The 15,450-nt window shown below is 41.0% G+C and overlaps 1 protein-coding gene across 8 annotated transcripts in view; it reads left to right on the top strand.

Annotated features, from left to right (window-relative positions):
- AGFG1 (ArfGAP with FG repeats 1) overlaps positions 1–15,450 on the top strand; it is a 165,322-nt gene that overhangs the window by 92,241 nt on the left and 57,631 nt on the right. For 6 of the 8 annotated variants that reach the window (XM_082249601.1, XM_082249599.1, XM_082249600.1 and 3 more), the window contains exon 5: positions 8,466–8,664. In XM_082249601.1, the coding sequence (XP_082105727.1) occupies positions 8,466–8,664 (199 nt within the window). The remainder of the gene's footprint in view (positions 1–8,465; positions 8,665–15,450) is intronic. The other 2 variants (XM_082249596.1, XM_082249595.1) reach the window with 2 other exon arrangements.

Below are 15,450 nucleotides of genomic sequence, written 5' to 3'. Positions count from 1 at the left end.
AGCAGCGCCAGTGCATGGGTATTGGTGCCATGTTACGGAGTGCCTTTCTCTTCTGTATGGTTGTCTTGTAGTAGATATGACAGTAATAGCAGGTGTATGTGTGGTAGTATCACTGTGTTATTGCATACCTGCTGCTATGGCCCATTTTGGGTTATACTAAAATCAATACCTTTCATGCATTTTTATAAAGCCACTGGCCAGACCATGACTTTATTACTTGCTGCAACTGCATATACGCCTTCTAAAGTCAATACCGCAAATGTACCACAGCCCACCCACTGTGCCATCACTAGAGACTCCACTACCATCTTTTTTAAAAGTCCAATTTAAAAATGTCTTTCTTTCTAAACGTTTTACTTCAAATGCAACAGCACTATTATATCTATACCCACCTAAATGATTGAACATTCTTTAATTTGAATGTGACGTTTCTACATCAAGCTAAAGCTAAAACTTGATTTTTGCTTTCTCTTTTACAATAACTATAGCATATGTAAATATTGTGATATCAATTCTGGGTGGTTTAGCCTTTTAAAGGCATATGATTCCAGATGTTGATGCAGTTACACTTTTTAGTAAGATAGAGAGCTCCCCAATCATCTACTTTCATCTGTTAATGACCACTGCTCAGATTGGCAGAAGTTTTAGCATGATGGTTGATGATTCTTTTTTACTCTTATAGTTTTTAAAGTAAACCTGCCGGGCGATTTATTAATGGTACATTAACTTTCTTCCCCGGTTGCTGGCACCTCCAGATGCCTTGAATCTGGGGATATACCATAAAGGAAAGTGTGACTAGAAATTTGTGGTTATGTAGCTCTGCCCCTTCCGGCAACCCCCATCTTCCTTTCAGCAGGGAGTATGATACCAGCAGAAAGTAGCAAACAGTCAGGGGTAGGGCTTAAAGACAACCATGGAAACTCTCTTCCCAGTTTGGTTTATAGAGCATGCTTTAGACCAATGGTCTTCAAACTGTGGCCCGTGGGCTGGGTTCGGCCCTTTGCTTGCCTTTTATGTGGCTCTTGGGGCATCATTCCTCCCACTGATACAAAGCACATTCCTCCTACTGACACAAACTAGGAGTTCCACTTTCACCAACTGTGGGGCATACTTCCTCTCACTCCCACTATTCAAGTGTAGGGCACTATTACTTCCACTGACACCAACAATGCAGAATTTGTTCCAGTGACACCAATGATGGGGCACTATTCCTCCCAGTGATACAAAGGATGGGGCACTATTTTACCCCCTTTTACATCCACTGATGCCAGGACATTTTTCTACACCCACTAGCTATATTCTGGCCCACCTAAAATCTAATGGACAATGAGCCAGCCCTTTTATTTGGAAAGTTTGGAGACCCCTGCGTTAGTCTACTTAGGTGCTCTTTAAAGAAGCTGTACCTGGAGTTGTCAGCAACTAAGAACAGTAGTCAACCTGCCATCAGTAATCTTTTTTTAGTGGCTCAAATTGTACATAAAATCTGATTTATAGGTATGTCCAACCTGCCGCCCGGAACTGCAAGCAATGTGGCCCACTGACCGCTGGCAATTTTATTCTATTTTGCTGGGAAGGAAGGAAGTCCAGTCGGGAGCATAGCCACAGTGGCTTCCAACTAACTGTAGGCAGACGCTGCCTCAGAAGGGAGGGGAGGGGGATGGGGGAGTGCCGCCGGATTACAAACAGAGCGGGGACCTCCTGCTTAACCGGTGGCCGCTGTCATACAAGGCCCCGCCTCCTGGAATGGCTCCTATGATAGACAGCACATTGGTGACGTCTATCATAGGAGTGGGTCCAGGAGGGAGGACTTGGTATGATAGCGATCACCGGGTAAATGGGAGATCCCTGCTCTGTGTGATCCAGTGGCTATCCTCTCTTCATTGCAGACTGCATTGGATGGGCATGCACTGGTGCGGTTGCATTGGATGGGAATTGGGCATGCACTGGTGAGGCTTCATTGGATGGACACTGATCAGGCTGCATTGGATGGGCATGCACTTGTGAGGCTGCATTGGATGGGCACTGATCAGGCTGCATTGGATGGGCACGCACTGGTGAAGCTGCATTGGATGGGCACGCACTAGTCTGCAAGTGCCGTGAGATCTCCCGGCTGCAACAGGAGACCTAGGATGTCTGCAGTCAGTGACAGAGCCGCTGCTTCCTGTATAGTTCTGGCTCTGTCACAGGCAGAGTGATATGAAATGCACTCCGCCTGTGACAGGAGCCATACAGGAAGCAGCGGCTCTGCTCTCTACTGCGGCCGCTGCTTCCTCCAGCAGTACCCAACGTCATGACCAGCAGTACCCGCCAGCAGTCTGCAAAATAAGTGGAAAAGATATGTGCGTTAGCAATGTGTAAATTGTTGCAGTATGTTTTTTAATAGTTGTGTTTTGTCATATGTCATGTTCTTTTTCATACATGTATGAATAAGGACATTACTTTTTCTGGCTGCCTAATACATCTGCTGGGGGTGCAACTATCCCCCAGCACATAACTGTAAATATCCCAGCATGTGCAGTGTTTCTGACTCCTACCACCATGACCACTTCAAATCACTGAAGTGATCATGGTGGTTAGAGTGTTCCTTTATTATCGCTCAGAAGAAGTAAACCTCTGTATACTGATTCCATTTCAGTGGCGCGGGAAGGGCACAGCGGCGTTTTATTACTTGTATACCTTAACTATATTATATATTTTATATGCGGCCCAAGAAAATTTCTCTACACTCAATGTGGCCAAGAGAAGCCAAAAGGTTGGACACCCATGGAATAATACATTACAGGTTCATCAGGGAGAAGGCGCTCAATGTCTTACAGTTCATTTTGTTTCTGACGCCTGAGTGGAAAAGCCTTGTCTCCTGCCAGCAGCTGCAGAACACGGCCCTGCTATCTGTGGCAAAGCAAAGACCTTATTGCAGAGATCCAACATCCAACATGCCACCTGCTGAGTCCACTCTTTAGCTCTGCAATCAGAGTAGCACATGTTCCCCCATATTTGTGAGCTCTGGCTCTAACTCAGGGGGCCTGTCAGACCTCTTAAAATTGATCATTGCCTTCCCACACAGAGTAAGGTTTCACCTGTGCAGCTGCTGGCAGTGGACAGGCCTTTCTGCTTAGGCTGTAGCTGTGTGTTCATTGAAAGCAAGATTCTGTTTTGATGCACCCAAAAGCATTTAGCTGTTTTTAACTGATAATTGCAGTTTAAAAAAAGTCACTCTAATCCTTTGCCTATTGCTAGTCATGTTTTTAATCCTTTCTCTTCTTTGTTTTTCTACCTTTTTTAGATTCCTTTTTTTTTTTCATTGCAGATAGTTTTTTTTTTTTTTTTTTTTATTGGGATGGAGTGCTGAATAAATACTTCCCCTTGTTTTTCTTGCCAGCTATTCGCTCCATTCTATAGTGCATGACCTCTTGTTCTAGCAGTGATTTTTTTAATACTTTCCCTTAAAAGATTCCCTAGAGGCCACACTTTCCTGGAAATGGCTTGTTCTTCTAATAGCAATAGTTTTCGTATTCACATGACTCTTTGCTAAAGCAAACGTCACCATAAAATTCTCCCTAAAGTACTGCTGTAGCAAGCTTCACAAATAATGACTGCTGTTTTCCACTGGCCTGCGCGAAAACAAGTGTGATCCCTAAGGGAAGAGAGACACAGCCGTGAATTATATATGCTGCTTAGCTTCACATTGCTAGGATTCTGATTACATCACTTCATAACCATAAACCTGACATGATGTAGGGATAAGAAACTTTCATCAGCTAGTTGCATTTTTTCATAGGTGAGATAAATTCTTCTAGATTTCATTAATGCAGTTTTATATTGAGGTTACAGAAATCTGATCCATTTTTCCATTTTCACTAGGTGTTAATATGTAGGTTCCCATATATTTCAGGGCTCTGCAGTGTGGTTGTAAATGCTATATTACACATATATAGTAAATAGTATACTGTAACTGGTAAATACGCGTTTTTTTGTTGGAACACATTCATACCAAATTACTCAGAAGAACACCTTTTTTACTGTGCTTCAAAGCGTAGCATAGGACTTTTAAAGGCCAATACCAGGCAAGAATAATAAATGTACATTGTTTTGCCAATATGGTACTTTTATCCTTGGTGCCTTTTACTAAAGCACATTTATGATACATACAACCATAGTCACTCTCAAAGTGAAATTTGTTGAGCACTTAGTGTCATAGCCTGTCCTGGGAACAGTTCACATTTTTGCAGTCCCTTTGGCTGCCCTGGGGGACCGGTCCCTTTGGCTGCTCCTTTGTGGATCTCGGCACTCTGTCATGTAAACACATAGGTGGGCGAGTATATTGAAATGCCATTTTTTTTTTTTTTTTTTTAGCCCACCTGCCTTGGTCCTGTTCTGCCTCCTGCCTGGCACCAGAGTTTCGCCTGTTATCTTCTGTGCCCTAGATATGCTGTTCTGGCCACATTAAAAACTACGGCAAAGCAGCACACCACTCTGCCCACAGCTCTTTCTGTGATTTACCACAAAAGCAGAGGTCTGGGATCATGGGACATGTAGTCTAATCACACAGGAGGAAATGGTGAGATGTTTTCATGCAGAACCTCCTCCAGGCATTTGATTAGAGCTTAGAAAGTGGCTGCAGTATGGTGACGTTTAAACTCCCATTTCTCATACTGTACCTTGTAACTGGAATTTTAGTCACAGTCCTGTCCATATTACACACCCCACATGCATTTTATTTTTAACAAAGTACTTCAGAACTATTGCATATTGCATCCTATTGCATAGGATTGTAAGGCTTGTACCACCCAAAATCATTCTAAACACAGGGATAGCGTCCCACTTTGCAGTAAATTAACCAGCAAGAAGTATCTCATACTGTGATATGTAGCGACATTATTATCTGAAACCAGTGACATATGGGAGATGCAAAGGAAAATTTCACTACCTGTGCAGATTTGTTTACAAATTTGTGTTATCTGTATAGCGCTGTGAAATTACGCAGCGCTTTACATGTATATTATACATTTACATCTGCACTCAAGGAGCTTACAATCGAAGGTCCTTAAATCACATTCATACATACACATATCGGGGCCAATTTAGACACAAGCCAATACACCTACCAGCATGTTTTTGGAATGTGGGAGGAAACCCGCACAGGGGGAACATGCTAACTCCAGCCAGGTAGTGGTGTGGTTGGTATTTGAACCAGCCACCCTAGTGCTACTAGACGGAAGTGCTAACCATTTAGCCACTGTGCTGTTCTGCGGTCTACAGAGAGCCAGGAGATTCCTTCTTTACAGGGTTTTTTGGGGTAGTAAATTTGCGAACGCATACACACAAAAATATGTGCAAATACATAAAAAGTAAACAGATGAAAAAGTAGATAATCAAATGGAGTATCGTGTGCAAGAAGCCTAACAGTTTATTACAGTTCTAATTGGGCAATGCACCCTCCATTGAGACGCTACATGTATTAGTTCATTCCTGTAAAGGTGTGCCTGCAATTTCTTATGCTAAACAGTAGAAAATATCTTTATCTTCTATGAGCACAATAGCTTGGAAATGTTTATGTGTGCATAACGAATAGTTCTTATTTTGTGCAAGGTGTGCAGAAAATCCTGTTTCAAAATCCACTTGTCACAAAATCCCGTGTCATTCAGAGAGTGAGAGAGAGAGGCAGCTGCAATCAAAAAAAAAAAAGGGTGCACCAGCCCAGTGCATTATCCTCCAAAACCTCTTTTTTATTTATAAAAAGTATTGATAGGAAATATACTCACAAACCAACAGATACATCAAACTTGTCATAACAGATCAGCTTTAAGAGCCGGTTCACATAGGCGCGACCCGACTTTGCTGGGCGACCTGTGAAGTCGCGGTACGCAGCTCGCACCACGACCTCGGAGCGGCATGCACGGACTTCATATCATTGAAGTCAATGCAGGTCGCTCCAGGTCGCCGCAAAGTAGCTCAGTGTCGCTTGTGTCACTTGTCGCTCCTATTAGAACGGGTCCTGTGCTAATCTATGGCAGGCGACTTGTCAGGCGACCAGGTCGCCTGACAAGTCGCCCCAGTGTGAACCGGCTCTAAGTCCTCAACATGTCCATCGCATAGAGGGACAATTGGGGTCCAACAGGCTAACTTGTTTTGAGGCACTTACCCTAATCCTCAAAGCCCAGAACTTGAAGCTGATCTGTTATGACCAGTGATGATATATTTGTTTGGGAGTATGTTTGTTTCTGTGACAGCCAGGATACAAATACAGAAATAAGAGTCAATTGCCTCTGGGAGCGACTCTAGAGCGCTGGAGAGGGTGCATTTGTTATTTCAGAGATAGGGCAGCTATCGGTACTAGATGTGGTGTGATGTTATGGGGGGGATTTACTAAAACTGGAGCACTCAGAATGTGGTGCAGTTGTGCATGGTAGCCAATCGGCTTCTAACTTCAACTTGCTTGATTTAAGCTTTGACCATAAAACCTGGAAGCTAAATGGTTTCCATGCAGAACTACACCAGATTTTGTTCTCTCCATTTTTAGTAAATAACCCCCTGTGTGTCAGCATACACTGCCTGTCATTGGACTACACTTCAATTTATTCAGTTGCGCCTGAGTTGCTGAGACTTTATGCTGAAGCCCCAGATTTCAGTTTGCTATAATATTTGCCCCTAAAAAAATCATTAGTATTTTGTTTTCTAATTTTTTTGTGAATTACAGAAGATAGTTGTGACACAAAGTTTAAATTCTACCCCTTAGAGCCAGTTAGGGATGCACAGATACTGGTATCTGTGCCTTTACTGGGTATTTTCACGAGTACTTGTGTTCCTGAAAATGCTTCTAATACCAAAACAGATACTTTGCTGTGCAATTTGCGCCCATACCAAATGAACGGGCTCAAATTGCACTGCAAAGAATCGCATGCAATTTGAACAGCAATGCACTGCGATTCTTGTCAGAATCGCATGTGATCTCCCTCCTGTGTGTGTGAAACCATTTAAGAAAGAGAAGTGCCATGTAGTGCAGCTATAGGCAGTTTATTAAAATGTTATAATAACTCACAAAGTTAATATCTAGTCAAATCCATATCTTCAATGTCCCCGTCCCGCCAATAATGGAAAACCAGAGCTGCTGGAGGTGCTCACAGGGCTGGCGGTCTGCCCCTTGCTGGCGGTCTGCCCCTTGCTGATATCACTTCTGCCCTATAGCCACTTGAGTCCCGGAACTTCTCCTCCAGCCCTGTGAGCACATCCAGCAGTTGTGGTTTGCTATCATTGGTGGGATGGGAACATTGCAGATAAGGGTTTGACTAGATATTTACTTTGCGAGTTATAACATTTTAATAAACAGCCTATTGCTGCACTAAATGGCACTTCACTTTCCTTTCTGGGTTCACACACTCAGAAGTGGGGAAAATCACATGTGATTCGAACAGTAATCGCACTGCATTCCTGTTCAAATCGCATGCATTTCTTTGCAGTGCAATTTGCGACCATTCATTTTGTGTTGACACAAATTGCACCGCAAGTATTGGTACCCGGTGTTAGCGAGTACTTGACAGAAGTATCGGTATTCGTGCTTACCGATAAAAAAAATTGTATCACTGCTACCCTAGAGCCAATGTGTTCTGGTACATTCTTGTAGCATATGCAGCAATCAATCTCCGTTCATAAACAGCAGTGACCCTGATCCAAGCTTATCTATGCTCCATTCACCCCTACCTTAGGTGCCAGCTTGTCTCTGACCCCAAAGAATGGCATGGCCGGATATCAAGCTACAATCTCCAATAACATTAAACCGTGTTCCAAACCTCACCGCACAAGCTGCTCCGTTTTGACATTGACATATTCATAGAGTAGTAGAAAACTAGGAATAACAGAATTTGTGGAGATCCTAGCTTAGTGTGGCTGTTCTTTGACTCATTTTACTTTAGTCTTTGTTCTAGTGGATTTGACAAGCTAGTATACCTGAAGAGCTCTTATGAAACTTAGTGCCATTTTTGGTAGATGACCGTTTTATAAACCAGTATGTCCCGAGCATCACTGCCCGCACAGGTGTCAAACTGATGGCCGCCAGCTGTTGCAGAACTAAAAGTCCCATGAGGCATTGCAAGGCTGGCTGTTACAAGCATGACTCCCACAGGCAGAGGCATGATGGTACTTGTAGTCCTGCAACAGCTGGAGGGCCACCAGTGTGACACCCCTGAAGGAAATGAAAGAACACGGGGAGAACATACAATCTGAAGCATGTAGTGCACCTGATTCAAATTAAATTTAAAACTCTAGTACTGCAAGGCACTGGTGATTCTCTGTGGGCAAAATCTCAAATGTTAAATGTTTTCTATGTTAAGGCAGTTTTCTGCTGTTAAAGCACTACCTATCAGAGTTTCACAGTGGAGCTTGCAGTTCCCACTGATGTGTCTCCAGTAAGAATACGGCTTAAATGTTTAAATGGATTTCTGTTCAGCTAATAGAGGTCTCGTTTTCAGTCTCCTGTTGTGGCTCGCAATCAGGTGCCCCAGCAGCAGCAGCAGCATCCTCATCATCATCTTCATCACCATCATCATCAAGAGAAGAAGCAATTTGACCTTCTGAGTGACCTTGGAGGAGACATCTTCGCTACGCCTGCGCCTCAGCAAGCTGCCACTGCAAACTTTGCCAATTTTGCAAACTTCAACAGTCACACAGGTATGTGGCACAATTGATTCTTTTTTGGAGAATATGAATTAACATTGTTACTATTGGTCAAGAAATGGTTTTCTATACACTGATTTATTATAGTATCTGAACTATTTTATTTTTGGTGTATGTTTTTCAGTATCGATCAGTTATTTGACCCTTTTTAAATGGAGGCTTTTCTCACATTACATTTTCTACAGGGTTTATGCCAAGTATATCGCCATGATTATATTTATCTGTGTGTTAAACATTTATCACCTCAGTGGGTTTAGGGTTAGGCCTCTTTCATACGGAGCAGACCGTATTGCGATCCGCTCTGGCACTTTTTTTTTTTAATGGACACGGATGACACTTGTGTCATCCGGTCCGTATGTCCGCATATCATCCCATCCATTTGTGGATGATATACGGACATAATGTATGTCAATGCGATTGCGGATGACACCGCTGACATCCGATTTAGCGTCCTTTCTGTTTTTTAAACGGAAGAAAAAATAGGGTACTGTTCCGTTCCAAAAAACGGAACAGAGCTGAAAGGACGCAAATCGGATGTCAGCGGATGGTCATCTGCTGACATCCGCAATGCCATTGACATACATTATGTCCGTATATCATCCGTAAAAAAATGGGATGATATACGGAAATGCTGAACGCCCTTGTGAAAGAGGCCTTAGTGTTAAAGGTTAAAGGCTTAGGTTTAGGCTAAGTGTTTGCTCTGCTAGTTTAACCACTTCTGGACCACCCGCCGTGTTTTATGTTGCCACTTAGACGTTAAATACCGGAGTTATGGCAACAGATGGCTACCATAACCCCGGTATATTTTTTTTTTACAGAGCGGGGGGTCTGCTTTAGCTTAAGTTGTCCCAGAGGCAGATTCGCCATAAGATCACTTTTCTGGTGGCAGGGGAGGTGCCCACCCCTCCCCGATCGTTTTCCCCGCTTACCAGAGCCGTAGCGGGGAAAACGATCGGATTCCCCCACTCTAGTCTATGCTCTTGGAAGACCGGAGGAAAGTCAAATGTCACTTCTGCCCAGCGGCCTTAAAGGGCCAATTTTTTTTTTTTAATAGCTTTTAAGTGTAAATGTGAGATCTGAGGTCTTTTTGACTCCAGATCTCACATTAAGAGGACTTGTCCTACCTTTTTATATTGCAAGGAAGGTTTACATTCCTTGGAATAGGAATAAGTGATCAATTTTTTTTTTTAAGGTACAGTGTAAAAATAAAAAATGGTAAAATAAGAACCAAAAAAATGTAAAGTGCCCCGTCCCTCCGAGCTTACGCGCAGAAGCGAACACATACGCAAGTCGTGCCCATGTATCTGAACAGTGTTTAAAGCGCACGTGAGGTATCGCAGCAATAATTCTAGCACTAGACCTCCTCTGTAATTCTAAACTGGTACCTGCAAAAAAATTTAAAGCGTCGCATATGGCGATTTGTAAGTACCAAGGTTTGTTGCCATTCCATGAGCGTGTGCAATTTTAAAGCATGACATGTTAGGTAACAATTTACTCGGCGTAACATTATCTTTCACATTTAAAAAAAAAAAAAAAAAAAAAGGGCTAACTTTACTGTTTTTTATTTTAATTTAACAAAGTGAAAAAAAAATTGTCTTTGTAAGACCGCTGTGGGAGGTTCGAAGTAATTTTCTAGCAAAAAAGAAATACTGATTTTAACTTGTAGACAAGAAGTGTCAGAAATTGGACTGGTCCTTAAGTGGTTAATTGAGGTAAAGGGTGAGTTTCAGAGGTTACCTTTTTAAGTAAGAATTATAGTTATCACTTCTGGAAGAGCAGTACAAGAAGTGTTGTACTAAAATTACTGGCACTATTCTTACAAAAAAAAATCCCAAAAATGAAAGAAGCTGGAAACTGTCGTATTAGTTGTATTATTCTTTTTAGACAGTTCTATTCCTATAGCAAAGACTCGCCAGGCTTGCATTGCTGAATTTGTTTTACATTTTATTTTCAGACTCCTGACTTTAATGTAGACTATCAGTAGCTTTTATATTAAGGAAGATATCTAGGTTCTCTAAAGCTGCCCAGTCACTTCTACATTTGGTGGAAGTTTGGGTTCCCAGATTCTCCCATATCTCCTGGAAGCCTGGGACCACAGAAAGCTGTTTCTGAATGGCAAGTGGTTGGCACAATGCCTAATCTCACCTCTGTTCTCTGCTCTAAGTGTTTCTGGGTTTACAGCTGTCAAATGACAGCTAGCTAGCTGCTGTGATAGGCGCTGATCAGGGACTGTCTGTCCTCAGTCAGCTCAGGATTATTGCAGGTGAGATACATTAGGCGTCTAATAGAGCCTTGATGTCTCCATACAGAGAACCTGTTACTGCACAATATTGTATTATACCCTTGTTACAGCATTAAAGTGAAGTTTAAAAATAATTGAATACAATCAAAGAAAACAAAAAAATGTTAAACCGCTCCAATGCACATATGTAAAAATAAAATACACACCTACCCACACATGCTCACAGAAATAAAAAGTTACACAACACATTTAGGTATGTATGCAGAAGTATGAAATTATTCTGGGGCCATTGTTTATGGTTAAAGTGATACTAAACACATACTGTGTACATTGTCCCTTATTTTTCTGTATGTGGTTAATAGCACTGTAAATATATATAAAAAAAAAATCGAAGTACCTTTTTCCAAAACCATATACAGCTGTCACATGACCCAGAGCTTTCCCAGCCTGTCTGCAGGAAAACCTAAGCAGGAGGAGCTTCTAGTCGTCTGCTGCTGGTCACTTGTTCAAAATAAAACCACCTTTGGAATACAGAGTAAAAATAAATATCAATAAATTGTTTTAAATTGGCATACAAATATATATTTGACATGGAATCTATTATTTTGTGGAAATCACATGGTGTGGGTTGATTTCTGCCAGTCACAGGCTGTGTCAGGCCCTCCCAGCCTGTGTCTTAGAATAAGAGGGAGATCAAGCCTCCATTAATCTACATTTAATTCCCTGCCCCTATAGTGTTTAGCTGGTTAGTGGGTAAGAAGGAGGGAGGGAGTGAGCTGTTATTTACCACTGTGTATACAACACCCATATGTGCTTCTCCATAATCACGTGCTGCTCAGATGTGATAGGAAGGAAATGTTTAGGGTAGAAAGTCACTGAAAACTGAGCATGTGCAGAGCTGCCACTACATCTGCAAAACCCCTAGCTGAATTGGGGACATGAACAGAAGGTGGAGATAGAGAACAGGATCCACCATGTTTTTTGCAGAATACAGAAAACAAATCTCATAATGACCGGAATGGACACAGGGAGCCTTGGCTTGGGTGCCCCCATAGCAAACTGTTTGATGTGGGGACACTCAAGAGGGAGAGGCTGTGGAAGCACAGTAGAGGGACCCGAGAAGAGGAGGATCTGGGCTGCTCTGTGCAAAACCACCTGCACACAGAAGAGGTAGGTATAACATGTTTGTTTGTTTAAAAAAAAAAAAAAAAAAGAAAACTTTTTACTTGTTACTTTAAATGTATTTTTTATTGTATTTTTTACTGAAAATATAGGTTTGGTTGTGCAATTTTCTTACGATATAAAATTTCGCAACTACTAACTTTTAATTTTTGCAGGCCTTCTGCTTATCCAAAATTATGTTTTGGGATTTTAGGTAATCCTAAGGCCAAAAGTGCACATTAGGGCAAAAAATGAAAATTGCTCGAGCTGCAAAAAAGTTAGAGGTTTATAAATGTGACTTTCCTTATTTGGGTTGAATTTGTACTTTTTTTTTTTTTTTTTTAATGCTAAACTCAAGGCAATTAGTTAAATACACAAATCTAAATAAATAAATGTTCTAGTCTGTTCTTTAGCTGTAGTATCAATAAAGGTTTTCATTTTTTGTTTTATATGCCCACATTTTTATAGGCAGGTTTGGTTTTTTAGGCCAGAACAATATTTATTTGGTCACTGTAAGTTGCACACCACTTACAGGGGTACTTTATCTGTAGTTCTAAGGCATAATGTCTAGTTTTTCTTTTGGGTCAAGAACAGGTTTAATAATGTAAGGAATTGCTGCATAATTCAGGATATCTGAAGCCGTGGTGTCAGATACTGGTCTGGATGTTGGCCAGTTGCTAGGGAAAATAAGAAGATGTTGGTGTCTTTTTAATTTCATGTGATTTCTCGGTCTGTTTTCTTGAATGTATATTAAATGTTAGCTTCCTTAACTCATTTACACATCTTGTTTATAACATGTTAGTGCTTTCTCTCATCCTATTATATTATCTTGTGCCATTTTACTAAATATTAGTCCACTCTTGTGAGACACTGCACATGTTTATTTTTGTACTCTTTCTACTAGACCTGCACGTACTATACCTAGCCATGCAATTTAAAATTTCTCTAGTTCAGCTCTGTGAGCCAAACAAGAGAAATCAATAGATTCCTGCTTAGTGTGGATAGTGCACTTCCCTGACGGTTTTTGTGTTTCAGACAGCTGCAGCACCCACGACAGTCTAAATACCCAAATAGTATGGCCATGTTTTGCTTGAGAGGTTGAATAAAGCAGTATTAATCCCAAAACCAAAAATGTAATTGTGCAGCTTCTAAATCATTAAGCTTAAAGAAAATGGTTTTGTGAGATGTCTCCCTGGTGCTACTGCTAGACGAGATAGAAGACGTATTATTAATATTAAGCAAGCAAAGCAGGAAGGGGACGTGGATGTTCTTGTCCATCTAGGGACAAATGACCTGGCTTGCAATGAAGTGTCAGAGGTGAAAAAATCTTTTATCACACTTGGTAATGACGTACAGGATTTTGCATCCACCATTTCATTTTCTGAAGTTCTGCCTGTGCATAATGTTCAGAATGATAGGCAGAGGCGCAAAAAGGAGTTCAACATATGGCTTAGTAAATGGTGTCAAGAGCAAGGATTTGGCTTTGTTTCTCATGATAGCTCTACTTGGAATAGAAGGGAACTGTACAAAAAAGATGGTTTGCATCTTTCTCTCAAAGGAACAAATGTACTTAGTGAACAACTCCAAGAATTTGTGAAAGAGTATTTAAACTAGCAAGGGGGGGCAAAAGAGTGGAAATACAAGAGTCCAATTGCCCCCCGAAACAATGCCAGAACAGGTCAGAAGCACAGAGGTTAAGAAATGATAAGCTCAGAGTCCTGTCTACAAATGCTCACAGTTTAGGTAAAGAAAATCAATTAACTTGGGTCAATAATGGCATCTGAGAATGTAGATTTAGTGGCTGTTACGGAGACATGGTTTAATGAAAGAAATGACTGGGACATAACCATACCAGGGTACTCTTTATACAGAAGAGACAGAGAAGGCAAGAAAGGAGGAGAAGTGGCCCTGTATGTGAAAGATAGCATTAAATCTAACCTAATACAAGTTGGTGAGGCCAACATAGAGCCTGTTTGGGTTACGTTGCAGTTTGCTAATCATGCAGTAACTCGTGTAGGTGTGATATATAGACCACCTGGTCAAGTTAAAGAACTAGATGATCTACTAGTTGAAGAAATAGCTAAAATGACAATGAAAGGAGAAGTTATCATTATGGGAGATTTCAATCTTCCAGATATAAACTGGAAAACCAAAATAGCAAGTTCTACCAGGAGTACAGATATTCTAAATTCCCTACTGGGGTTGTCTCTGCAACAAGCGGTTGAGGAGCCAACCCAGAGGGAGGCCATTTTGGATTTGGTATTCACAAATGGGGATTCGGTATATGATGTCATTGTAGGCGAAACCTTGGGATCTAGTGATCACCAGTCAGTGTGGTTTAATATAAGAACTGTGAAAGAGTCACACCACACAAAAACAAAAGTTTTAGATTTTAGAAAAACAGACTTTTCAAAAATGAAATTAGTCATAAATGAGTCCTTATCAGACTGGAACAGATTACATGGAGTCCAGGAGAAATGGGACTACTTAAAAGGTGCATTATTGAAGGCAACAGAAAATTGCATTAGACTTGTCAGTAAAAGCAAAAAAAGGAAGAGACCACTGTGGTACTCAGCAGAAGTGGCCCAAATCACTAAAAATAAAAAGCTAGCATTTTGTAATTATAAAAAAACCCAGAGCAATGAAGATAAGGGAATCTACAAGATTAGGCAGAAAGAGGCCAAGCAAGTTATAAGTCTAAAGCGCAGTCAGAAGAAATACTAGCTCAGTCTATGAAAAAGGGGGATAAGACATTCTTCAGATATATAAATGAAAAAAGGAAATTAAAACAAGGAATAACTAAATTAAAAACAAAGGTAGGTAAGGTATGTAGAAGAGAATAAAGGGCTAGCCGACTGCCTTAATGAATACTTCTGTTCAGTTTTTACAGAAGAAAAAGAAGGACCTCCACTTGAAAGGATGACTAATGAATCGTTTGATGCATGTGTCTTTACAGAGGAAGACGTTCTAAGATTGCTGTCTAAAGTGAAGACAAATAAGTCACAGGGTCCTGATGAGATACACCCAAAATTATTAAAAGAGCTTAGTGGTGAGCTGGCAAAACCATTAACAGATTTATTTAACCAATCTTTAGTAACAGGAGTCGTCCCGGAAGATTGGAAATTGGCAAATGTCGTGCCCATTCACAAGAAAGGTAGTAGGGAGGAATCGAGCAACTATAGACCAGTGAGTCTGACATCAATAGTAGGCAAATTAATGGAAACCCTATTAAAGAATAGGATTGTGGAACATCTTAAATCCCATGGATTGCAAGATGAAAAACAACATGGGTTTACTTCAGGGAGATCATGTCAAACAAATCTTATAGATTTTTTTGACTGGGTGACTAAAATAATAGACGGTGGAGGTGCAGTAGA

The sequence above is a fragment of the Pelophylax lessonae genome (assembly GCF_965119305.1).
Source record: "Pelophylax lessonae genome assembly, chromosome: 3".
NCBI classification, from domain to species: Eukaryota; Metazoa; Chordata; class Amphibia; order Anura; family Ranidae; genus Pelophylax; species Pelophylax lessonae.
This window is presented reverse-complemented; position numbering and strand designations above follow the sequence as displayed.